The 26,740-nt window shown below is 37.2% G+C and overlaps 2 protein-coding genes across 2 annotated transcripts; one reads left to right on the plus strand and one right to left on the minus strand.

Annotated features, from left to right (window-relative positions):
• Nucleotides 1–1,960: 1,960 nt before the first annotated feature.
• Nucleotides 1,961–14,717, minus strand: LOC111330145 (COP9 signalosome complex subunit 5). The gene is made up of 10 exons (XM_088742668.1): nucleotides 14,498–14,717; nucleotides 14,250–14,301; nucleotides 11,156–11,338; nucleotides 10,743–10,871; nucleotides 9,818–9,883; nucleotides 9,657–9,742; nucleotides 8,813–8,924; nucleotides 2,938–3,003; nucleotides 2,542–2,624; nucleotides 1,961–2,171 (listed from the first exon to the last, which is right to left on the minus strand). Exons 1-10 carry the CDS (start codon nucleotides 14,638–14,640, stop codon nucleotides 2,078–2,080), a joined length of 1,014 nt encoding a protein of 337 aa, XP_088598794.1. The 5' UTR covers nucleotides 14,641–14,717; the 3' UTR covers nucleotides 1,961–2,077.
• Nucleotides 14,718–14,732: 15 nt separating this feature from the next.
• LOC111330144 (uncharacterized) lies at nucleotides 14,733–25,655 on the plus strand. Its single transcript, XM_022934951.2, has 11 exons — nucleotides 14,733–14,891; nucleotides 16,324–16,398; nucleotides 16,926–16,997; nucleotides 18,035–18,049; nucleotides 18,628–18,726; nucleotides 19,368–19,463; nucleotides 20,360–20,602; nucleotides 20,926–20,985; nucleotides 21,608–21,853; nucleotides 22,915–23,056; nucleotides 23,729–25,655. Exons 1-10 carry the CDS (start codon nucleotides 14,868–14,870, stop codon nucleotides 23,050–23,052), a joined length of 1,068 nt encoding a protein of 355 aa, XP_022790686.1. The 5' UTR covers nucleotides 14,733–14,867; the 3' UTR covers nucleotides 23,053–23,056; nucleotides 23,729–25,655.
• The last annotated feature ends 1,085 nt before the right edge of the window (nucleotides 25,656–26,740 follow it).

The raw sequence follows: 26,740 nt of genomic DNA on the forward strand, positions 1-26,740 counted from the left end.
AATTGATCCAACGAACTGTATAAATACTACCACGCGACAACAGATTAACCACAACAACAATAATAATCTCAGTTAAACGTTTCAAAGTATCAATCTATCGAGTATACCTTTCGTCGCTGTCACTTTTTATCATCATGCCTAAAGCACGCCGTTCCTCGTATAGTATGGCTTTCAAGATAAAAGTTATCGCGGAAGCTGAAGCGGTAGAAAACAACTCGGAAATCGCTCGAGAATATGGACTAAGCGAGTCCATGGTACGACGCTGGAGAAGAGACCAGGCGACTATTCTTTCCGGAGAGCTGAAGATGTCTGCAAAACGTGCGACGATGGGCCGTTTCACTCCGAAATATCCCGAACTAGACCAGCAAGTGATGGAGTGGTTTTCACAGCAAAGAGAACAAGGTTGGTATTTACTTTTCTGTCTAAAATTTTAAGAGTTTTTGAAGAGTTGAATGATATCGTCTTTCAGTGCGTGGGAAACAGAGACTTTGATTGGTCAGAAATATGTTGTTGTCATGACAATTTCATAACATGTCACGAAAAGAGTGCTGCAGTCACGAATCTACGGTTATCTCGCAGCAAAATAAGATTGTTATTTTATTTTTCGTAGGTATTGCGGTGAGTGGATTGATCCTTCGCCTTAAAGCTAAAGAGCTCTCCGATGATCCTGCTTTCAAAGCTTCCCGTGGATGGTACGAGAAATGGAAACGACGCCACTCGGTCAGCATGCGAACCAAAACAACTCTGGCCCAGCGATTGCCCGCCGATCTCGAAGAGAACATTGTGTGCTTTCATCGCTTCGTCATTGCAGCAAGAAGACGCGCCGACTACCCTTTATCCCGCATCTACAACATGGATGAGACACCCATGCGTTTTGAGCTGCCATCGAACCGAACACTGGAATTCAGTGGAAGCCGAACAGTGCCAGTAAAATCTTGCGGAGCGGAAAAGCGGAGCTTCACCGTCGTTCTTGCTGTTGCTGCCGATGGAGCAAAGGTGCCACCGAAAGTCATCTTCAAAGGCGTCCGTACACCGAGAGATCTGGTTGTGCCGCATCCTCTTCGTGTTTCCTTCCATAAGAAAGGGTGGATGGATGAACAGGGCATCCGAGAATGGATTCGACAGAGTTTGCCCCGTGCCGAGCGTTCCCTTTTGGTGTGGGACTCATTCCGAGCTCACTTTACCGATTCCGTGAAAGATGACCTGAAGCAGCGAAACATTGACGTCGCAGTTATCCCTGGTGGCCTAACCCCGGTTGTACAGCCCTTGGATAAGTGCCTAAACAAGCCATTTAAAGATAATGTGCGCCGAAAGTACTTGGCGTGGATGACATCTGGGCCATTCGAGTTTACCCCAGCTGGGAAGAAGAAGGCGCCAAGCAGAAATCTTGTCCTCAGGTGGATCAAGGAAGCATGGGCAGAGATACCCGAAGAGATGGTTGTCAAATCCTTCAAGACCTGCGGTATTTCCAATGCCTTGGACGGAACAGAGGACGACGTGGTCTACTCTGAGGAAACCCCAGAAGTAGATGATGAATACATAGAAGAGAACGAGTTCGACACAGACAGCGAAAACGAAACGGATGGCGAGTAAACCATTGGGTTGAAAGCCCTTGCACGTATCCGTCAAACGGCTCCTTTAGGAGCCACCAATTTCATAAAAGTGAATAACCAATATTCAGAAGTTATTTTTGTTGTGTTTTATTACTTCTGCTTCATTGCTAACTTGACTACAAGCCGGGGGGGTAAAGTTATTCAGCAACTGTATATTTTTAAAATGTAAAACCCTCGGCTATAAGCCGAACCCCGTTCTCCGTGAAAAATCTCCCAAAATTTTGGGTCGAAAACTGAAAAAATCGCTCGGCTTATAGGTGAAGAAATACGGTATGTTCAGAATTTATCAGCATAATAGTTTGGTAGAAGCAGGTATCTAAATTGTATCATTTATCATGTAAAACATATGCTACAAACTTAACTCTTTATTCTGCAAACATATTTACATTTACATCATGGTTTTCTATAACAATCTCAAGGCCAGTAAATAACATTAAAATCTTAGCACCAGGTTTACTGGGAATTTAAGTTGACTCCTTTCCACCAACTTGGTTGAAGAGTTTATTTTTAATGACTTGGGACATGAGACCATGAATAGCCTCAATGGATGTTTTTGAGCTGAAAGATCACAAAAGAAGTTTTAAAGCCTCAAATATGCACATAGTTATCTCAAAATTGTTCTGTAAACTTTTCATTACTACGAAGAATGACTATAGTGTTTTGCATGCCATTATAATCTGGCTTAATGATTAATTTACCCACTGGACTCAAGGTTTGATCCATAACACGCTCATTGTGCAGTGTTGTTGCATCAGATAATTCACTATCATTGTACCCAATTTATTGTGGCCAAATTATGTTAAGAACTCAGCTGATATATGCAAATTACATGTACTTTGTTGTACCCCTTACTGATGGGGCACCACAATTTCTTTAGGATTTTTTTTCCTTTTAATCATTTATGTTAAGTTAGTTTTTTTCAATATACCTGTCTCTGGTGGTTTTTGCCAACTTTCCTTCCTCCTTCTTGTCTTGATCCATACCCATCATGAAACTTCCCATGCGACCAACCTACCAAATGACAGGCAATTCACAACTCAACCACAGGTGATTTTGATAATGTTTAAACTTTTTTTGGTAATGTTTGGTAGAAGTAAAAAATGTTCAAAAGCATATGGCATCAATTTGAAACACCTTATTTACAAAGTTAATACCTTACAATTGGAACATTTAATCATGGAAAAAAAAAATGAAAAATACTGAGGAATCACACAAAATGGACAATTACTATACCATCAAGTTAGAATCATTTTTATTCCTTTAAATGAAATGCAATCAGCATTCCTCCCCCAGTATAACTTGAAAAAATGAGCTTTTTGCTTACTTGAGATTCAGCTTGTTCTAGTTTTTCAGAGAGATCTGCTATTTGATGGTTGGTGTAGTCTGCATTCTAATAAAAGAAACATAAGCTAGAACAAGATAGGTTCCAGGCTAAACTGCCGGCCAACATATATATACCATCAAGCAATGAGTGAAAGATTATATCAGTCCTATTCTGTGGATGTTTCAGGCAAATAGCACTCACTTATTAGTATAAATGTATCTGAACATCAGGGTTGAAGATATGCTTATTCTCTCAAATCTTTAAACAAACTAGCAGTTTGAAGCCAAGATTACTGGACAAAATTAATCATTTTTTGTATGCCTCTCTTGGTTTTAATTACAAGAAATGTGATTACAATCTTCTCTCTTTGCTCTCACGTCTTCATCTAAGTCGTTTTACTCGAGAGTCTAGAGCGGACGCTGAGCTGAGCGGACGCATATTTCTCGCTCTGTGTGATTTTATTCTATTAAGTTTCCCTAATTATGGCTGGTAAAGGAAACCAACTAAAAAAAGAAAATCAGCAGTTAAGGAATGAAATTGAAGATCTCAAGAAGCAACTGGATAAATTGACTGAGGAAATTGGACATCGATGTGAAGAAATCAATCATGATGCTGGCATCGAACATGGCGGCGACACTGTGGGCAAAGAACGATCAGTTGAGTTTGTTTCAGCTCAATGCGATGATTTTGAAGCGTTTAAAAAGTACGCATCGAAAGAACTGAAGCGTTTAAGCTCAAGGCTAAATGTAATTTCTGATACTTGCGATAGAATCTCGCAGTCAATTGATGGCTTCGAAATGTACAGCTACCAATTTAACATCAAAGTTATCGGTTTACCGTTGCTGGCAGCGAAAGAGACGACCGAGCAGACAGCTAACCTGTGTCTTCAACTATTTCATCAGATGGGAGTGAAAGATGTTTCGATAAATGACATTGACATTGCCCACCGAGTTCCATCAAAGAATCCCTCGAATCGACCAGACGCAATAGTTTGTAAATTTGTTAGAAGGATGGTAAAGGAAAAAATCATGGCGTCTAGGAAGACAATAAGGAACATAACAGCACAGCAACTAGGATTTTCTTCAGAGATTGATGTGAGTCACCTCAATATTTACGATCATCTGACACCTCGTCTACAAACCCTTCTGTATGAGGCAAAGAAGTTCAAAGAAGCCAGCAGCTTCAAATTCTGCTGGGCGAAAAATGGTTCCGTATTTCTCAGGAAATCAGAGAATTCACCGATCCGCAAATTTGCAAATATGGAGGACCTAAACGCATTTACCCAAGGATAGAGATAAGTAACGCAGTGACAATATTATTGCTAGTTTTTAATATCTCACCTATGATATGATTTCAAACGCGCTTTAGATGCAAAAGCGAACCAGAAGATACAAAGAACGGGACCGAAATAGAAAACTCTTTCTTAAAGAACTTCCATATTATAACTTCACTGGCAACTTAACTCTCTACCACGGGCAATTTAACAACTCTCTGATCCAAAATCAGCTACCAACTAAGAGACAACTCGAAAACCTAAATGGTTTGCATGATCTTGATCTTTTCAGACTAAACTCAAATCTTGATGACAGTTTAAATACCAACAATAACTTATTCAATCAACAAATCTACAGCCGTTATTATTCTCCGTATAATTTTAATAAAAACCTAAATACCCAAATAAGAGACGTGATGGAAACGAGCTTTTCGATTTTTCATAACAATATCATCAGTTTAAATCACAATCTCGAAAAACTCCAAACCAACTACTTATCAGAAATGGATTTTCAGTTTGATATTATTGGACTTACAGAAACGAAAATAACTAAAACGACTCTTAATATTAGCTTTGAAATTCCAGGTTACACTTTTGAATACGTAGCCACACCATTGGCGTCAGGAGGCGTCGCGCTTTTTATCAATGAAGACCTTAATTACACAGTGCTTGAAAGGGTCTCTTGCGAGGCGTTTCAAGCATTGTGGATAGAAATTTCCTATGAGAAACAAAAAAATGTCATATGTGGAATAATTTATCGTCAACACAACTCCCCAGATCAATTCATTGAATATTTTAATGATACAATCGAAAAACTGGCTTCCACTGGGAAAACACTTTATTTAATGGGTGACTTTAACCTATGTCTTTTAAAGACGGAATCATCTTCATATAGTCAGGATTTCCTACTGGCCCTACAAAGTTTTTATCTTGTTCCAACTATTGACAAACCAACATGCGTACGTAATAACTCAGCCTCTCTTATTGATAATATTTTCGTTAATAATCCTGATCAAGTTCTAATTAGTGGAAACATTATTACCGATGTCTCTGATCATTTTTCTCAATTTTGTATTTTGAAATCTAAGCGAGACAAACCTATCAAGAAAACAATTAAAAAACGCGACTTCTCTCAATTCTCCTATGAGGAATTTAAAAATGATTTGTCCGCGATCGACTGGGATGCTATTATTGCCTCAAAAACAAATAATATTGATGAACTATTCTCATCTTTCTACAGAAAATTAAATTCAGTCGTGAATAACCATGCGCCTGTTAAAATTTTATCCAAACGTAAAATTAAACAACTTGCAAAACCGTGGATAACAAAAGGAATAAGGACATCAATAAAAATAAAGAACAAGCTATATGTTAATGGAATACATAGTAAATATAAATATTATAGAAATAAAATTACAAACCTTATTCGTTTGAGTAAAAAACGTTATTACTATGATTTCTTTGAGAAAAATACAAATAATATGAAAAAGACGTGGAAAGTAATAAATGAATTAATAAATAACCAAAGGACAAAAAGCAGAGTGTTAACGAAGCTGAAAGACCCAAGCAATAACAATCAAATAACACAAAATCCTTCCAGATTACCAAATATTCTAAATAAGCATTTTGCAAATGTAGGTAATTTACTAGCAAGTAAATTGCCAAAGAAAGATAACTATATGAGTTATCTTGGTAAATTGAAATCACCTGATTCTTCTTTCTTTTTCAAACCCATTACACCAGAAGAAGTTAAACAGGAAATATTATCCCTACCAAATAATAAATCCTGTGGCTTATACTCCTGCCCTACACAACTGCTTAAATCTTCTTGCAATATCATATCTCCAGTTCTTTCTTACATTTTCAATTTATCTGTTATCCTTGGTGTCTATCCTTCAAAACTTAAGATTTCTAAAATAACGCCAATATATAAAAGTGACGACGAGACCGACCCTTCAAACTATCGACCAATATCTCTTTTGTCTAATTTTAATAGGATTTTTGAAAAACTTTTGTACTTCTGGATGAAGGAATTTATTGACAAAAACAACCTATTGTACTCCTCACAGTATGGCTTTCGCAAGTCACATTCCACAGAGCATGCAGTACTTGATATTGTCGAAGATATACTACGTAATATGGATAAACGGTACTTCTCATGCGGTGTCTTTATTGACCTGAAAAAGGCATTTGATACGGTCAATCATGAAATATTACTCGATAAATTGAACTTTTACGGTTTCCGTGGATTGATAAATGACTGGTTTCAATCATATTTAAAAAATAGAACACAAACAATTCAGATTGGAGAGCATTTATCAACAAAACTTATCTCCCCCTGTGGTGTCCCCCAGGGATCAGTCCTTGGACCTCTTCTATTTTTACTTTACATAAATGACATTCACCTTTGTTCTGATAAACTAAAATTTTATCTCTTTGTGGATGATACTAATATACTTTATGCTGATAAGAATCTTAAGGCGATCGAGCAAACGGTTAATGTAGAGTTGAATAACGTACATGACTGGTTAACTACAAATAGGTTGACATTGAATACAAAAAAATCAAATTTCTTAATTTTTCGTCCTCATCAGAAAAAAAATGCATTTTTCTCCACAAATAGGTATTTTAGATTGTGAGACAAACCGAAGAGTTAGTTTAGAGCAAAAAAGTTATATCAAATATCTAGGTGTTTTAATTGATCAAAATTTGTCATGGAAAAACCATGTTGACTCTGTTATCGTAAAAATAAGTAAAACAATAGGGATGATTGCAAAGCTGAGGTACTTCGTTCCCTCTACTATCCTTGTAAATATTTACAATTCATTAATTCTACCTTATATAACTTATGGACTCCTTGCCTGGGGCAATGCGTCAAATGCTTATTTAAACAAGATTTTAGTTCTTCAAAAGCGAGTTTTGCGCTTAATCTATTTCACCGATCGAAGAGAGCATGCCATCCCTTTATTTGCCAATGAAAGCAAAAATTCTGCCTGTTACGTTCCTATATTATGAAGCCGTAAGTAAACTTATGTTTGACGTGCACAACCAGAGGGCTCCCATTAATATTTTGAAACTATTTACTAAAACATCTCATATTCATACCTACAATACTCGATCATCCAAATCGCAGCTCTTTAGTACAAAGTACTCTAGACTTAACCTACAAAAAAAGGCTTTCTCGCGTGTTGGTGTCAAAATTTGGAATAAGATACCGAAAGAATTCAAAACGTTATCAAAACATTCCTTTAATAAACAAATTAAAACGTCTTTATTTCAGATACTAGATAATGAAGATTCTTATCTTGATGTTGAAAAGATCTCCTCTAAACTTAAGGACTGCATAATTAAAACAAATTGATCCGATTGCTTTCAGTACTAATGTATTTGCTTCTATACTTTATTGAACAACTATTGATGTATTTGCCAGCTATGCTTCTTTTTATAATTTAACAATATCTAATTATTTAGTTTTTAATTTTCTTTATATATTGTAAATAATGTTTGTTGATGATTGACCCGCCTCGAATAGCAAATTTGCTATCTGCGGGTCAACATAATCTAAATTATTTTGTAAGAAAAAGAAAATAAAGTGTGTGAAAGTGTGTGTGAAAGTGTTACCTGTAAATGTGCAATCAAAGATCTCAGTATAGAAAGGGCCAAAATATTAAAAGTAAGAAAAATGCATTGTAGGTAGGTAAACTTTATTTGATAAGTAGGTTGAGATTGTTTGGCAGCCGAAGGGCTGATGTGGGCTTACTATACACAATCAAAATTTGACAAACACAAAAGATATTGACAAAAGAATAAAAGCTATGCACAGGGAGAAAACAATATATATTTATAAATATGCAAAAAACTGAGATATACAAAAGCCTATTAATTGAAATAATAATATAATACCAGAAAATAAAATGCTTAAAAGTATATAAAATCATCTTTTTTGTGGTGATCAACGTCGCTTCCTTGCTAAAAGAATACTCCACAATGTCCCTGGTGTGTTTCTTTAATATCTGCTTATAGGAATTAAAATTTTCAGGCACTTTAACTAGTCTATTCCAAAAATTCCAGATTACAGGGCCTCTGTACTTCTAATCCAGTATCAGATTTAAACCTAATGATATTAAATTGATTAGGAAAGCGAGTTGACCTAGAAGTTGTCTTTTCAGAGAAAAGTTCTCAAACAGATTGACACAAAGTTTCAAAATACACTTTGTGCATTAACGTAAGAATGGACTTTTTATAAAAGTAAGAGAAGGGTAGCCAATTTGATTTACTGAGACAGATATCATCAGCCAGCGATGGTTGAAGGTTGTTTATAATGCGGGAAGCTCTTGCGTGGATGCAGTTCAGAGAATTCATTGCATAGGGTGAGCAATTTTCCCATACTGAAATACTATATGTTATGCTGGGAATAATAGATTTGAAATAAATTTCCTCAGGTGACTGTTTCGGAAGAATTTTCATTCTCTTTAGTGCTCCAACTTTTTATGTGAAATGCTTCTTCACTGAATCAATGTGCACAGACCATGAAAGTCTGTTGTCGATTTTAACTCCTGGGCAAGTGGTAGAGTCAAACAGGTGAATTAATTATCTACTCACCGTAAGTAGACTTGAAGATGACAGCGTATTTACCCAGTATTTATTCCACAACATCTCAAGAAGCTTTCTATCTAAAGATGACTTGAAATATGCAACCTCCAGTGAATAATATCTGCAAAGATTTAAAAGTTGGGAAGTCACATGTATAGGGACTGTATAAATTATCCTTCCCAGGTCAACAAACCTTTTTTCCATTTCACCCATACTCCCCAGATCTTGGTCCTTTGCACATTAAGTCTACTGATGCAGTGGTATACACACAAGTGCAATTAGCACTTTCCATTTGATTCAGGGTGATCTGAATAATTGTTTGCACTGACTTCCTTGTCATATGAAAATTCAGAGGACAGAGATATTAACTATACGAATTCAAGTCCCTAGGCAGCAGTTTTATAGCATGTTAGTAGTTTTCTTACACCAGTCCTGTAAATAAAATAATTAATGATTTCAAATCTGCAGTTTCATACTGCAATTTGCATATAAATGTTTGTTACTGCTGTTACGCGTGATGTCATGCACTCATTAGCTAGATCCCGAGAGGCGTTGTGAGTTATAAAAAGAAAGCATGTGCTCGATCGAAGTGGGAATCGTTTCAATGCCTGTTTACCGTCATTGTTTATATTATAAGGACACAAACATACGGTAAGTTTTTTAGGTTTCGTTCCTTGTTTGTCTAGTCTTTTTCCATATTTATAGTTGTAATTTCCTTTGTTTCGTTTAGTTTTCGAAACTGTACCACATTCGTTCAAGATTGTAAAGTCCATTTTATAATTACAAGTACGCGTGTCCGAGTTTGTGTTGTCGAACTGTTTTATGCGTGCACAGTTTGAGAACATCTGCTTACTGTTTGCAATGAACTCCAAAGTCTTCTATCTTGTTCAGAGGAATAGTCTGGTATTCAGAAGGTCCTTCATCTGGTGGCTTGTATCCCTGAATACAAAAGAACACTTAAGTAAAGTTCACCCCACTATTAAATATTACCATGAAATTTTTTCTCTATCTTACCTTGGGATATGTGCGAAATGCTCCTAAATTCACTTTTCCAGCTGAAATAGTTCGTGTGGGATCAATCTATGGCAGAAGCAGATCACCTTAACCTTAGAGCAAGTTGAGTATCAATCAAGAAAGCTTTTAAATGAAACGATTAAGTCTTAATGTGTATGTTGAAATTTGCATCTACTGTTATTTACTGTTGTTATACATAAAACAATTATGGAATTCTGTTTCACATTATCATGAATTATCAAACTCTGTGTCTGTGTTATCTGCTTCAGCCTCTCCCTTTGGCAGATGACGCAGATCTCCACATTGATAATTTGTGATATCATGTTCAAACTCATCCAAAAATTGCCTGATATTACTGTTGAATGTGATTGAGTAGTCTGATCATCTGGGTGAGAGTAGTCCTGAGAAGGAATGTCGTTGATAGCAGTGACTGACATCTCAACAAGTTGAGCTGAAGTCCCAGCCAGATGATAAACTACATGATCACATGTTATCCCCCCCCCCCCCAGCTTCAAACCAATGACTGTAGCCGCCTCCTGGTTAGCTCAATAGATAGAGCGGTGGACTGTTGTGCAGGAGGTTGAGGGTTCCAGCCAACACTCAAGGTCTTAAAATCATTGAGAAGAATATGCTACCTTTCTATAACATCAAGAAATGGTTAGATATTCTAGTCTTCTCGGATAGGGACGAATAAATGGAGGTCCCGTCTCCTGCAGGGTTAGGGGCAGGAGACGTTAATTTCCCACACACGAGATTACTGTGTGATGGATGTCCTCCCCTGGGGTGGGATGGGTAGGTATGGGATGGGTGGGTAACAGGACCCCTGTTCATACCAGTGTTTACTACACTGGTATGAACTGTATAAATAAAGTAAAATCCTGTATAAATAAAGATGTCTGTCTGTCTGTATTACTGTTAGACTAACCACAATAGCAACAAATGGTTCCTGAAACTGCTGATTCACCATCTGTGTACCAACATCAATTCCTGACAGCCAACAGCCATAACCAGGGTGACTATGGTACCAACCAATGGCATTCTCCAGACGACCAACCTACCATTGACAAGATGCATATTGCCAAATTGTATTTTTCACCCTTGCACCCTGTGTGTTTAAGTCTTGAAAGTTACATGTAAGTTGACACAAGCCATAACCAACTGCTGTGCCAAGACTTACACATCTTGGCATACTTTCTGAATAATTTTTCCTTTAGTACCGGCAAGTCCATTTTCAGCCACAAATAACATATGATGTACACAATAAAAGCCATGTGTTTATCGTATCACTAAATGAAGGGTACCATCAATTCTTCTGAAAAAATAAAAACTTTTTCTTACCAATTTAGATGATTCAATGTACTCTGCCATGTACTCATAAGCTGCAGCCTGTGCATTCACTCTTGTCTCTGTTCCTTCCACTGGTAAAGCGAATGCATCCATGACAATCATAGTGTTGCCATCAACTTTGCCCAACATTAGTCCCATGACTTCTAGTGTACCACCTGACCTAGCATGCATTACCTAGTAAAACAAGTTAAAAAAAAGTCACATCAGATTACATTTTATCATTTGAATAATAATTTTCCTCCCTTCCTATTTTGGGTTACCATGTTTATTAAGCAATAGAGCAAATTTTCCAAAACTCTATAAGCTTTCTGAGTGTCCTGCCAACATCCAAGTGACTTTATCATGTTATAAAGCCCCGAAAAAGTGCGGTCCATTGCTCTTAAGACATAACTAGTTAAGTATGGGCTCTATTTAACAATTATTCCATGAGCGTGCATTGGATATGAGATGTTATAGTTCACCACCTAATTTTGTCCGGTTCTTATTGGTTTTAATCGATCACGTGACGCAATAGTGTTCATCCATGGAGAGACACTATCAGCCTATAGTGCCCGCCTGCGGAAAATACCCGGATGGATGGTGCACGTCTGCGGAAAATACCTGGATTGATAGTACTCATCCTTGAAAAGTTTTGAATAGTTTGACGGCTGCGAAGTTAGGCAGATCGGAAAAACAGTGACTTTTCAATTCTGACAGGTATAACGTATTTAGCCAATGTACGGTTGCGAATTATTGACATTTGTGACAAGCCGTAGGCGCGGAAGAAAATTTAGTGGTAAACGATAAAAACAACAGAGTGTTTATGTGTCAGAACTATCGGTCTGATAGTTGCCCCTTGGAAATTTGATATTCTCAAAACTAGCATATTTGCCCGAGAAGCTTTGCTTCTCGGGGAAATATTTGTTTTAAGAACATCAAATTTCCGCGGGGCAACTATCAGCAGATAGTTCCTCGACAGAAACACTCTATTGTTTAAATAGATAGCCAACGAGGCGCTACGCGCTATAATCATCTCATATCCAACGAGTGTGAGAGGAATAATTGTTTTCTTAAAAAAAAAAACGCTCCAAAGATAGTAGACAAATCTTCTCAACTTTATTTTGTAAGACAAAATCGGATGCTACAATGTACAGATATTAGATTATGGTATATTGGCTCATATACCATAATGGCTAAGCCAATAAAAAGTCTTGAGTTGCATTATCCAATGATCCAGTTTTTAATAAAACCTGACAAAGCAACCGATCAGAAACTGAATTGACCAATCAGACAATGCATTCTATGTTCATTACATTATAAACACGTATATTTACTCATATTAATGTATCACTCACAAAGAAATCTAAACATGTGAGAGAATAGTATCTGGTCCTTTGACAGCTCTATAACGGCTAATGAGTGGTATTAAATGTTCACAAGCCCTGTTCCTTACCAAGAAGAAAACTAAACAAGTCAAGTAACCTGCTGATCACGCCAGGCTCTCTCAAAGTATTGGGTGTAATGAGTGGAAAGAATAGAGATATGCAGGTGTGCCTGGGATGTGAGAACCCAGCTGAGTTTGGTGTGAAGGGAACCTACTGGTTCTTTAATAATTTCTATCTACCCCTAAACTGTCAGTAAAGAGTGGCTAGTTATCCTTCATAAGTTGAGAATACTATTCTTTGATGGCAAGAGTTTACTTATAACTCAAGTGTTCTAGGTGTAACTTGACACAGTTGTGATGCCAAGACATTGCGAGAACCTTTATGTCAAACATTTCATGCAAGAACTGTCATTATTATATTAATGTATCTCTCAATTAGTATGTGTGCCATTATCAGTAAATTTAGCAGTCCATATTTCACTGTACAGACCGCTAAATTCAAAAGTTTGTTTGAATTGAAACCTTCCCCCTCTATTTGAACCTGGCGATAAAACAAATATCTTATTAACCCCAGTTTTTTTGGTCTGTACTTCATCTCAGTCCATAAAAATGCGAAAAAAGAACTCTGCCAATATCCACCATCATCTGTGACTTCAAGCTTGGTTAATAAAGGATTTATCATAATTATTGCAAAAAGATTTTGCTATAACAAGAATTAAGTGATAGTGATAGTGATAACAGAACAACTACTTACAGCAATTAATGCTGAATTACAAGTTGCTTTACAACACTGTGTGGGGGACTTTACCAGACTGCTAGTAGCAGTTTACAATCAATAAAGGCGAATCTAACAGATGCCCCCTCCCCCCAATTCCCAGTAAACAGGCCAGACCACATCAAGGTAATCTCGTGAGTGGATTCTTTAACGTCCCCTGGCTAACCAAATTAACTATTTAATAGATGCAGGAGATGGGACCTACGGTTTATTTGTCCTTATCCAAGAAGACTAGAATGTCTATCCATTTCCTGATATCATAGAAAGGTAGCACATTCTTCTCAGTTATTTTAAGACCTTGAGTGTTGGTCTGGCCGGGGCTTGAACTCTCGACCTCCCGCACAACAGTGGCTAGTGCTCTAACCACTTGAGCTAGCCGGGAGGCGGTTGAAGAATGTCCTGTTTTGTTTGAGAGCCAGGAATGAAAGCCAGTTGTGTTTGCAGCACAACAAACTCACAAGAGTTGTTTCTGTTTTCTCTGTTAAGACTATCTTCTGCTGCTTTGTGCGTTGCCATGGCTGACATTGTCCAAGAATTAAGAACGAAGTTCTGATTCAATTTTTTCATGCACAGAATCAATGTGGGAAATCCTTATGCAAGCAGGCAAGATGGGCCCATCTTGCCTTCTTGGGTGACCAATCAGAACACAGGGTTTACTTCATCTTGCTCACAGGCACTGTGAGCGATGTAATAATATAATTTACCAAACCTTGTTTTTTCTACTTGGATTTATGGCCTGCACGCTTTTTTCTTGGGCCATAATTCCCAGCAGAAAAAATTTGGTCCCTAAATAACAGTACAGAACACAAACTTGGTCAGTAACAGGTCCATATCCTAAAATATGAAATCCAGAAGTAGCAACAATAAGTTTTTCATAGAAATATGCGAGGCAGCTGAGAGCTTAAAATACGTTAGCTGCCTGTCAAAAAGAGTAAACAGCTTCCTACCATTTTCAACAAGGCCAGCGCTGAAATTTTAATGTACTTGAAGTAGTGAGGGCTATAGGTGAATTAAAATGAAAACGAAGTTAGTAGGTAGTAAATCATATATTAAATAATTCTTTTTAGCTATCAAGGCACATCAGTAAACAATCGAGGTTTTCGTGATGATATGATGTTCCAATATACGAAAATATACGCTAGATGATTTGACACACAAGCCATGTAAATTTTATTTGCTTCGTTGAAAAACTCACTCTTTCTGCCATGGTTTTGCTTGAAGAATTTCTTGCTGTTGCTGGCGGTCATACTTGAAAATCTCATCTACGCTGTTAATTGTCTCCATATTATTGGACATTTCCCAAGTCTTGAAGGCCATAGAGGTATCCATTGAGGACATTTCTAATTTAAGACAGAGAAGAAATTCATAAAACTTGAAAGAAGGACCAAGACGACGGGTATTTACCCATGCTGCTTATCGCGCAGCCCAAGAGTGAGGGTCTGGGACGAGAAGGAAGAGAGGACGCCATTTTAACAAAAGTACTGTCAACACTGAAGCGGGTTTGTTTCGAAGCGATCCCTTTCTTGTCTTCCACGCCTAGTGTGTTTCAAAACAATACTTTTGATATGAGTGAAGCGTATCCATCTACGGTAAGTGTTTGAAGCAGTAACTTAAAAGTACTAAGCCCTTTTTATCAGCCACATGCTTTCCACTTTCTCTTTGTTTTGTGTTTGCTACCGGCTTTTTGTCATCAGCTGTTTGCAAGACCTTTCTTATCATCACGCGTTAGATTCATTGTTCTACATTGTTTATTTGAGTTATTTATCACAGTTTGTCCCTCGCTCCACGAAATAAGCGTACTTGGACGCGACGGTCATTATTCAGAACTAAATATTTACATGAGATCTACAGACAGGTGTTGAATTGATATGTGAAATGAATTTCGACTCAATTGCTGAACGTTCTGTGCGATCTTCACATAAAAGATTGATCAGATTTCTCTTGAAGAAACAAATCGGTTTAAAAAGGCATGAACTGGAATGAATAAAATTAATTGAATGACGAGAATTTCACAGCTGTATAGTTGGTTCTGCATAAAAAAAATATGCTACCTCGAGAGTGAAAACAAATATGTTTCTTAGCTTGTGAAGCCATCATTTAGTCACTGCTTTCCATCTGTTTGGGTTGATACTGCATCACAAACAGTACATGTATATCAGATAATTCTTCATAACAATGTATTTCACAATAAAGTCTACTGTGCTACAAGGAACATTTTATGCACTGTACATATATCAGATCAGTACTGAGAATTAAGATGTAAATGGGTGACAGATGCTGTAAGAACAAACAAATAAAGTTGACACAAATGTGTTTCGTAATGATCACAAATTTAAAAATGTTTGCAAACAGAAAAACTGTAATTTATCCATATGTTCATCTACAATAACTTTAATTTTATATTCCCATTTATATATTGGAAATGTGGCATGTTATCAATTTAAATTTTCTTGAAAATCAGTGCACAGTTGGAGTTTTATCCAGGATAGTATTTCCAAGCAAACAATGTTGGAGACCAATATAAAGAAAACTCCTTTTATTCAAAGAAATTAAGCTATAGTAGTTTTCTAAGGAAAACCCTGGACTCTGGTTGGTCTATGTATTTGTTTCATATTACACATAGCCCTTAGAGAGCAAGGAAGAAATAGTCTCCAAGGTTGATACTAAAAAAAAGTATAGTCACTGTGAGAAAATTCTATGTTAATTACTTTGCACAATAGAATACTACCTTGAATTAGACTCTGGTATATTTGTTAAAAGAATGATTGATCTTCACTGAAGTTTTATTGTGGAGGAAAGGTAGTACCCTTTGTCCTTAATTATTGTTTAAAACATCTTTTGATTCCTGATTTTGGTTTTGTGACAAAGAGCTGCAGCTATGACTGAGTATGAAACTGGATTTTTGTTTCAAAGAGGATCACAATTTAAGTTTTACAGCCTGAAAACATTTTCATGCTGTGTCCTGTTAAGTGAGTCAATTGTGGTAACATTATTGTGGTCCAATTCCCTTGTTCTCCTCAGGGTCAGTCTGAAGCAGCACAACTTCTAGCCACTTTCTGGCCGAGGCAGATGCAAGAAATCAGAAATATGAATACAGTAAGTACTCTGAAGGACGGAATGTATAAAGAGAGGGAATTTTAGCCCAGTATACAACATTACTTACAGTATATGTAAATAGGTTTTGGACTAATTCATGTGTATTAATGCTCAAATGTTGACATTCCAGACTCTAAACTCAATTCTCATTGCTTGATAGTTGAGTTTTGAGTTTTGATTATCAAGAATCATAGTTTTAGTTTCAAGAATCAAGAATTGAGTTTGAAAAAGCTTGAGGAATTCTTCAAGGAAAATAATTAATTTGATCTAACACAGAGCAACTATGTTAGACAAAGCATTTGATACTCAGCTTCCTTAGTGGTGATAGTTTCAGTGGTTTCCATTTTCCACAAGACATAAGTCCTTTTTTAAATACTGGTAATAACAAACAAAATATTCCATCACATCTGCAGTACATTTGTTACATTCCAATGTATTCTGTCTTTCAGTTTGTCAACCATTTACTCATTTTTTGAGAGGGTAACTTGAAGTCTCAGTCATTTTAATTTACTTCTGTTGTTTCTTAGAATGATTTCAAGGTTCAAGAACTACCATTAGCAAGAATCAAGAAGATTATGAAGCAAGATGAGGAAGTTAAAGTAAGTTTTTTTGTTTCTAAGTTCTTTTGCAGTTTACTTTCACATTGGCATGGGCTTTGTTTTAATACACTCTTGTCTGTATACCAGATTTGTTTAATTAAGTATGACCCTTAGTGTATCTTTAAATGATGTTCTCCTTTGATTTGTGCTCAGACAAATTATCATAATTTAGTGAAATTTTTTTCTTTATGCATTAACAACCTCCTGACTTTTCATATTTTGGCACACTGAGTCAGTTGTTATAGATTTGTAGACTTTATTTCAATGTAAATATGTACCAGGGCTTGAAAAATAGTTGAATTACACCTTGCCTGTTGGGCAAGTAACCCTTAAGTTTTGCTTGCCTGGGGCACTTCCCTGCTTGCCCAAGTTTTCAAACTAATTAATAATTCATGAACAGAGATTTACCTGGATTTTACCCGGATTTTAGCATCAAAGGGCTAGCTTCGTTTTCGCAGTAGAAATATGGGACTTCTCAGTTTTCATATACAATTTCTACAGTTTTAATTAATATATCGCCGTTGAGTTAAGTTTTGTATAGAGAAACCGAAACATTCTCGCGGGAAATTGCTACAATTAAGAAATAAACACAGCGTTTTCATTCCCAACGCAGCTATTTTTATCCTGGAAAGAAATTTGATCAGGGAAGATTTTGATCACATGCTAGGCAACCACTTCTGAGCCGCGAGGGCGCGTCACGCAATCAACAAAACAACGCTATAAATTGTAATTTTTGTCATGCTTCATCTAAACACTTGATTACCCTTGGGCCTAAAGCTTACCTTTTCTTCTCAAAATCGTTATAAAAAATTTAGTCGGTGAACGACTTGACCGCTGGGTCCTTACCCATCGGGCAAGGAAGGAGAGAAAGTTACTTGCCCGAAGGGAAAATCTACTTGTCCCAGACGACCGGACAGGGGTTTTTTTCGAGCCCTGACTGTACCGGTATAATTTTATAGATGCAAGTTTTATTGCATAGTTAAAAACAAAACTTTTAACTGCTACTAAAAAATATTTGTCTTGTATTTCTTTTACAGATGATCAGTGCAGAGGTAAGTATCAGTCCTGTTTATTATTGTGGAATATGTGTTGTAGATCAGTGCAGTTTGCTGAAAAGATGATGCAAGCATTAAAATATCGTCATCTTTTCATGGTATCATTCCCATTGGCTGTTCTAGTTTTCCTGTTGTTTTTTTTTTTTTGCATTGCAAAGCTCACTCGACATGAGATATTGTTAGTCTCTGCCTTTCCATTTATTTATTTTTCCACCCTGTGGTTGTGCTGGTTAATTGTAACAAAGGGTGTTAAACAGACTGTGATACTCTTTTTTGGGTATGACCTGTTTTCTGATGTATATTAATCAATTAATAAGGTAATTTTAGTTTGACTGTTGATAAGTTGTCATCAATAGGCTGATTTCATGGATTTTATCGAACGTCTGTCTTCTTTTACACTCATGTTTTCCCATATTCTCCTACTACTTTAGGATGTGTATACACATAGCACAAAGGAAATTTCTGTGATGTACACATATGTAGAGTGTTCTATTACATTAACTTCCCTTTAATGTAAGATTTATAGTTACTGGTTCTTTGTAATTTGGAGATTTGATTTTTCTCTATTATTTTAGGCTCCTGTTTTATTTGCAAAAGCAGCTCAGATTTTTATTAATGAGTTGTCACTCAGAGCTTGGATTCACACAGAAGACAACAAGAGAAGAACTCTCCAGGTACAGCAAACATAAATTTTTTCTTCTTATCTTAAGTGGTCCTCTCAACAGGTCAGCTTTTGTTACTGAAGGAAGTAACTGAGAGGTAGTGCTTTGTGTGTGTGTGTGTGTGTGTGTGTGTGTGTATGTATGTAAATAGTGCTTTGTGTGTGTGTGTGTGTGTATGTAAATAGTGCTTTGTGTGTGTGTGTGTGTGTATGTAAATAGCCCTCCGACGAAGGGCTAACGCTCGAAACGTCAGCTTTTATAACCGTAACGGTGGCCAATTTACTATTTCAACTTGTTGATGTATTCAAATTATTTCATTACCCCCACCGACGCAGCGCCAAACAGTTTCTTTAGAAACTATCAGCCTTTATTCATTTGTATGTAAATATACTTAATTCACCACTACCATATGGGCCTTTTCAAGCCCAATATGAACAAATTGAATTACTTTGAATAGCAAGGTGGAGGGCTTGAACTGATCACAAGCCCAGTATGCTAACCACTCAGCTGCACTGCCTCAATAATCAGATGTGATACTGCTTGAAATCACAAGAAAAGTAAATGTAAACAAGGTTTGAACATGTTAACATACTGAAAGTACTGGCGGTTTTTTACTTTGACTGACACACAATTATTACTAATTGTTTTCACAGAGAAATGACATTGCTATGGCAATTACCAAGTTTGATCAGTTTGATTTTCTCATTGATATTGTGCCAAGAGATGAGCTCAAGCCTCCTAAGCGACAGGTAGAGATTAACGACTGTCATAAACTTATTTTGTTATTACACTCATGGAAAAGAAGTCTTGGCATACTTAAATTGAGATAATTATACTAAGAACACATAAGTTACAAGTACATGATTCCAATTATTACCAACAAAAGATTATGAATAAATGTATCTTATTAGACATTTTGTTGTGTAGTATCACTGAGTATTTTTATGAGTTGTGCTGTATTTTTACAAGCCTGTAGGGTGAGTCAAAATACAAATAATGAGTAAAAATACTCAGCAATACTACACAACAAAATGTCTAATAAGTTATTTACGGGGAGTGGGTGACAGAAGTATGTGAAGCTGTTTTTCTTTGTTCAATTCATCTAATAAACTTGGATCTATATATGCCAGCCATTCCGACTCTTCATGGTCCAAATTATGATTCAAATTGTCCACCATTTTTTTTTTTAAACTTCAATCCAATTCTTCACTCATGCGATGCGAGAAAACCTGTTTAACTGGTACTCTAGAGTACAAATACCGCGTGATATTTGTACTCATCTATGACTTTATTTGTACTCTATGAAGTGTAGTTGGATAATAAAACAGTAAAGTCCATGTATGTGAGCAGGAATATATTTGGGCCATACCTAGAGTCATTTTACCCCAAGCTGCTAGGTGAGGTTAAAATGACTCTGAGAATGTTTGAAAACATATTTATGCTTAACAGCATAAACTGTATTACTATAACTTTGGACGGCATTGAGAAAATATAAACTAAATAAAAAAATGACATCAAAACAGTCTTAACAATTACACAAGTGTGGGAGTGGGATAAAATATATTTTAGCCTGCCAAAATCTCATTTCAAAAATGCAATTATTAAGAACTGTTACTGACATGAAGTTTTATCATGGTTACATCAGGATCCAATTCGTCAGACTGTGGTTGCTCCAGATCAAGTTCAGTACTACTTCCACCTTGCCCAACATCATGCAGTTTCAATGCAACAGCAGCAACAACAGCCCCAGCAAGGACAGCAGGCACCACAAGCACAACAGCCACAACAACAGATAGCAACACAAGTGCAACAACAGCAAGTGGCAGCCAGCACCCAGCCTCAGACTATTATAACTGGTGTGCCAGCACAGCAAATTGTCACCATGGCAGTAAGTTGCGTTTACTATAACCAAAAGAGCTGCAAAAGTCTTACGAAATTTTGATAAAATTTAATGATCCTGGGGAGATCAGAGATGCTGAAAAATCGACTTTCCCAAGTCTGCTTATCCCTTTACACCCTAACAGTACGCGTATTTTCCATACTGTTCTCTATACAATTTTTTAAAACGCTGACAAGGAGAATTTGTTTAACAATCAAGAGCTTCTGTAATTGGTGATCATTTCCTCTATTCTCAAGACCTTAAGGTATGGTTCAGAAGGAAAGGAGGCCTTTCATAGCAATGCGCATTAATTCGTTCATCTTTTGTTTCAGCCAGGACAAGCTCAGATGATACAGAACCAGCCACAAGAACAAACTGAAGTTCAGTATCCTGTAAGTAAAAATGCTATCACCTTACAATATATTTGGGATTTACTTGTGCATTCCACCAAATGAGCATTTTCAGGCATTTCTCATGATTGTAGGGATACAGCCCCAGCCCTCCTTTACCTTAAAGGGAGAATTACAAATTGGATACCCCAGAATTAGGAAGAATTAGGTTTATTATCATGCCTGTGCATTGGCATTTCAACTTGTCTGAGAGGGTTTGGGTTATCCATGGGTAACTGACATCAACACACAGGATGAAGTCCATATACATGGACCAGGGAAAAGTTTTATATTTTCATAATGTGGGTTAATTGGACTACCTAATGTAAAATCACTTTGTTTTCTGCCAGTTTTTGAAACCTTGCACACGGGCACTTGGCATCAATTAGTGAATTTCTTGTTTGAAAGGAGTTTACTACAGAATTAACAAAATGGCAAGATAAATCTTGCCATTTTTGGTGACATTACTGTTACAACTGTATATTGTGAGTGTTCAAAATACAAATTTACAAACAATTTAACTGCTGGATGATAAGGAAAACCATTGTTGGTATAATCAAGCAAAGTTATATTCCTGTGGTAAAAAAATTGTCACTCTTCATACTTATACTTCTGCTATCCACAGCTCCATTTCAACTCTGCTCAAATGCAGTACATCCGCATGCAGCAGATTCAGCAACTTCAACAACAGCAACAACAACAACAGCAGGCGCAAGGCCAACAGCAGGCACAACAACAAACAACCCAACAACAACAGACTGCACAACAACCTGCACAAACAACTGCTGAACAGGCACAACAGCAGGCTCAGCAGCAAGCACAGCAGGCCACAGCTCAACCAACAGAGTTTACATTCACTTCTGGCGGACAGGTGAGAAATGACACAGATCATAGTTATCATTTTAAATCTAACTTCAAAGAGCTTTGTATAATTTGTCATAAATTCACATCTTAAAAAAATACTTGAACAGTATGTTTGGATATTACACATTATGTAATCTGGCAAGGCAAAATTAGAACATAGCTAGCAGAGCCGCGCAATCAAATTCAGTATACGTAAGCGTGCTCAAAATCCCGATAGTGCACGCTGATAGCGTGAACAAATCGCTTCGCCAGAATTTTTTTTTTCGCGCGAGCGGTCATTGTTAGCACGGGGAAAAATAATATATTTCGCGACAATAATGGATACAAACAGAGACTCGGCCTCCTAGTCCCAAAACGAAGATCGGAAATTTTTCGACCTCTTCCCTTGGGCTAGTGTTCTTAAATGAGGCAAAAAAAGAGAAAAACAACGGAAAAGGAGACTCGGTATCAGCGCCGTCACGATTCGCTTCAGTTGATATTGTGGTAAACTTAATCAGGTGAATAACCAGGCAGGTAACACAGGTATAGCCCGTTAAAAATATGAGATTCTTCTAGTAAGTTAGGAATTTGTTTAACAATTGTCCATACGGCACTATTAAACCAGGCAGGTAACACATCTATAGCCTGTTAAAAATATGGGATTTTTCCAATAAGTTAGGAATTTGTTTAGCAATTGTCTACACGGCACTAGATTTAGGAAATATGCTGCACTCATACGTGAAAGGATTTCCAACAACATTCAATTTTCCCCCACCTCAAATCAGTACCGTCCAAAGAAAAATCCAACCAGACTAACATGAGATGAGATAAGGAATCTAATCCCCCCTCAAGGTACTGTATCACTCTTATACCTCTCCCCCTGTCACTGGCAGATAATTGGCAGTCAATTTTACTTCAGTCCCCCTTTATACTTTGTTGAGGACGACTGATCCCCTACTTACCCCCACCCCAACCACCACCCCCTCTTCCAGGGGATAAGTAATGACTCGGAACCTATGACAACAGTGATACTCCTGACGTAAATATCATTCAGTCAGTGTACCTCTTGTTCTTGTCCGCTACCAACAGATTTACCAAATTCAACAACATCCACACACTGGTGTTACTGCTGTAGCTGTAGCCGCGCCACAGGGAACCTATATTCAGCAGCAAGGCGCCACAGCAGAACAAGCATCACTCACTACCGAGGCACAACAACAGCAATAGGAAGGTAACCAAACCGCACTTAACTTATGTGATAGAATAAATTCAATCTGCGTAGAGGTTCAATCAGTAGACCGTACTTCTATATGCGACGTGTAGGTCGATGACTTTGTGGAGAGTGTGCATGACTACTACTGGTACATGCGTTCATGAACCAAATGATTTGCGAATGGACTTTTACACCTAACTTCCTCTGACTACAAACTGAAACCTATGGTAGTCCTTCCAATCATAAGAATACGAGTTTTATAATAGCTAGGGAGAAGCGAAACAAAAGTCTCCGTTGTAGCTGCTCTTGTGATGTTACAAGCGGTACATAATATCCCAAAGCTGGTCTGTGAAGAAGACCAGTGAGGAGGCGGTTACAATGGTGATGACGATTACGACAACAAAGCGCTTTGCGATTGAGTGTTGTACAACGAAAATATAACGAGGAGCCAATGAGATTTCGAAGTAAAAGTAAAATGCCTGAAGCGCGGGAAAACGCGTTGACCAAGTCGCAATTGGTCTTAGGTTTGAATCTGATTGGTTTAGAGAGTGGCGCGAGTTTTTGGACCGGTTGCAACGAAGTGAAGCAAAACCAAAGCAATCCTGGATTACTTTCGACACTCAGTTGGAAAGTGCTCTAATGTTCACTCTTTGATGACTAGGTTTTCACAATTTTATTTTTACTTTCCAGGTTACTGAGCTCGTAAGGAATCCACTCTAAAGTTATCAGAAATGGAACAATGGAATACATTCTGCTCATGTAAATAACACCGCTGCTTAACATTGGCGTGACGATGTGCTTCTGTTGACTATCAAAGTGAACTAATTTATTTTTGCTGTGATTACTGCCGCTGGCTACATTGATATTTTATAAATATTTTACACGTGCTGTCACGCAATCGGATAGAGTATATAACAAGAAAAAGCCAAAATTCGGAATGGTTTTTCTTGTTGTCAGAGTCCAGTGACTGGAAAGAAATCCGTAGAGTTAAATTTTTTGGGATCAATGCTGTCAGTGCTGAGCAACTGCGCACATACCCCTCCCCCAACCCAACGTTTACCTTAAGTTGTTATCAGTTGACTGATGTTGTGTTGGGGGGGGTGGGTGCGCAGTTCCTCAGTTACTGATACTGATCCAAAGTTTGCAAGAGAGTAGGAAAAGTGAGTGAAGATACTTACGTGGAAGAACCGAAGATGTACAAAGACTGGTTTCCAAATTATATCAGATAGCATTTATTCGTTTGCTGTTTCTACTTCATCATTTTAAAACAATCACCTTTGACGAACTCAAAGCAATCAAAGGAAAGATATATCAGTTTTCTACCCAACCATTATCAAAGTCTTAAAAGTTTTCGAAAATATGTTTACTAACGCGATTTTTCCTGTGCATGCTCAACCCCGCACTCCTTGGTACTTATTGAACTTAAGTTGACCTTCTGCAAAGCAGGCACTTCATGAAGCTCTTATCTCGCTGTATTCTCCTTTTCTCCTCCTCTGTGAAGGGCCTGCTCGGTTTTAGTTAAAAAGCCAACCTAAAACTTCTAAAGTAGAGGCAGCTTCTAGTTCATTATCTCGCTTTATTACACGACTCGGGCAGTCAGAGGGGCAATAACTAAAATCAACCAATCAAAATGCTCTATTGCCGGTCCAATATTCTCTAAGTATTGGACCGGGCACTGTCCCGAATGGTCCCGAATGATACCGCACTTGTGTCCCTTTGAACTTCAGTCGTATAATAAATCTCTTATTAGCCAAGCTTGCTCGGAACCGTACTGGAAGATTATCGGCCCTCGGTCTTTTTTGCACGGACCGAGCTGCGCTCGGTCCGTACTGTCAAGACCTCAGGCCGATATTCTCCCAGTGCGGCCCTCGCGCTTGGTTAATAAGATATTATATATATTATCTCTTTTTCCCCTCCTCTTTGAAGGGCCTGTACTGAGACGGTTCAAAACCAACTTCCAAAGTGATGTCAATGTACGATGCCTTTGCTGTTCAGGGGAACTCCTTTCTCTCTATCTCTTCTTTCTTTGATCGAGCAGTTTTCAATTGAGTATCGAAAATGATCCTGGATTGCTTTGGGTTTGTTTTTCTTTGCTCTGTGATTGGTTTAGAAAACTCACACTACCATCTCAACCAATCAAATTAGTACAAAACTAAAACCAATCCCAACTTTGTTGTTCGTGTTTCCCCGCGCTTCAAGCAGGTGGTTTGTTTTCACCTTGAGTTCTCATTGGTTAATGACGATGGTAACCTTTGTTCTGATTGATAGTTGTGATTACTTTGGTTTTGGTTTTTCAACAATCAATTGAAAACTGCTGTACCACTCAATGATACGGGTCAATTATCGTTATCTCCATTCAATAGTTATAAAGTTCCAAAGGCTGTTTATGAATCGTCTAGCATCGATCGTGCTTGACATTTTGGATTACTGTATAACATCACTACTTTAATGTTGCCTCTTGTATTATACCTTTACTAAGCATAAGCATTCGTATTCTTTTATTATTGTCTGTATATCTGCTTTTCTCCATTTCTTTCCTATTTTCCTTTGCTGTCAAATCTTTGCGAGTCAAATGACTGCTATTTTTATTATGCATTAAAAACTATTTATATCTTCACTAGAAAGAATTCGTGCCTTTTTTTCCGCAGAAAAAAAAAAAGAGTCTTTTTGTGACGCTATGAGTGAGGGCCGAAATTAAAGTTTTGCGAAGAGGTGAACTAGTGAGTCCACCCAATTGCTACTCATAGTTTACCTCGCTCGCGTTTAAGTAAATCCAACAAGGGCTTTTCCCTTCAAACGTAGCTTGAGAAGCAGATCTGACCATCAGAGGTAATATCCAAGGAGCTATTTCACGATATACATGTAATTGTGGTGAGATGGAACGGCGCAAAAGCACAATACAAGTGGTATAAATCAAGTGACTGACAGATGATTTGAATTATCAACTGAGTTGATAATGAAAATTGGCAACCGTAACGAGTTTCTGAAGCTGAACTTTTTTAACGTTAGCCCCTCGTAAGAGCAAATCAGAGACGGTAGAACTTAGATGGTCAAGGATAGAGAAGATTACAACGGATTGCAAACAAGCTTGACAAATGTAAGCTAAATTATTCAAGATACACAAACTATCAAGTAGCTTGTTTGTAATCCTAAGTATAAAATAATAAAAAGAACGAATTCACTTTAATATAAAGCCGAAGATTATTACTTTAAATCCACTATCTGCTGTATTATTATGAAGGATTACTTTTTTAGCACAAAGAGAAATTGGAAGTCTTCATACGAGTGGAGATTGGGCATAACTTGATTGTTGACATCATTCCCTTTTCTATTATCTTTACACCGCTATCTTAATTCTTGAGTCAAAGGAAATCTATGAGCAAAGCCTGTTACAAAGTTTAGGTTTACATTATCTCATTATTGACTTCTTTCTGTAAATAGAGGAAATAAGTAGTGAAATTGGTGTTTATTTTGAAATAAATTACACACAACTTATGCAAATTTAACGTAATAGGATGAATGTGATTGCTTTGCAAAATCTCCCAGATATAAACAATACACAGATTTGAAACAGTTATTTCGACACTGTTTAAAAGTTTAGTCTATAGAGGTCAGGGGCCGCCTATAGGTTATTTCGGCTGAGGCCATACAGCTAACATCTTGCTTAATAATTTTCCTTTAATCTGGTAAAATAGACATTCA

Source organism: Stylophora pistillata, chromosome 13, assembly GCF_964205215.1.
Source record: "Stylophora pistillata chromosome 13, jaStyPist1.2, whole genome shotgun sequence".
Taxonomy (NCBI): Eukaryota; Metazoa; Cnidaria; class Anthozoa; order Scleractinia; family Pocilloporidae; genus Stylophora; species Stylophora pistillata.

What these genes read in the sequence shown, in the direction of transcription:
- LOC111330145 (XM_088742668.1), bottom strand. Translation starts at nt 14,640, where the DNA reads ATGTCCTCAATGGATACCTCTATGGCCTTCAAGACTTGGGAAATGTCC. An exon ending in TAGAACAAGCTGAATCTCAA is followed by an intron (nt 2,625 to 2,937) that starts GTAAGCAAAAAG and finishes GTCATTTGGTAG; the next exon opens with GTTGGTCGCATGGGAAGTTT. An exon ending in GCAAAAACCACCAGAGACAG is followed by an intron (nt 2,172 to 2,541) that starts GTATATTGAAAA and finishes GTGATCTTTCAG; the next exon opens with CTCAAAAACATCCATTGAGG.
- LOC111330144 (XM_022934951.2), top strand. Translation starts at nt 14,868, where the DNA reads ATGAGTGAAGCGTATCCATCTACG. An exon ending in AAACTGAAGTTCAGTATCCT is followed by an intron (nt 20,986 to 21,607) that starts GTAAGTAAAAAT and finishes TGCTATCCACAG; the next exon opens with CTCCATTTCAACTCTGCTCA. An exon ending in CATTCACTTCTGGCGGACAG is followed by an intron (nt 21,854 to 22,914) that starts GTGAGAAATGAC and finishes CGCTACCAACAG; the next exon opens with ATTTACCAAATTCAACAACA.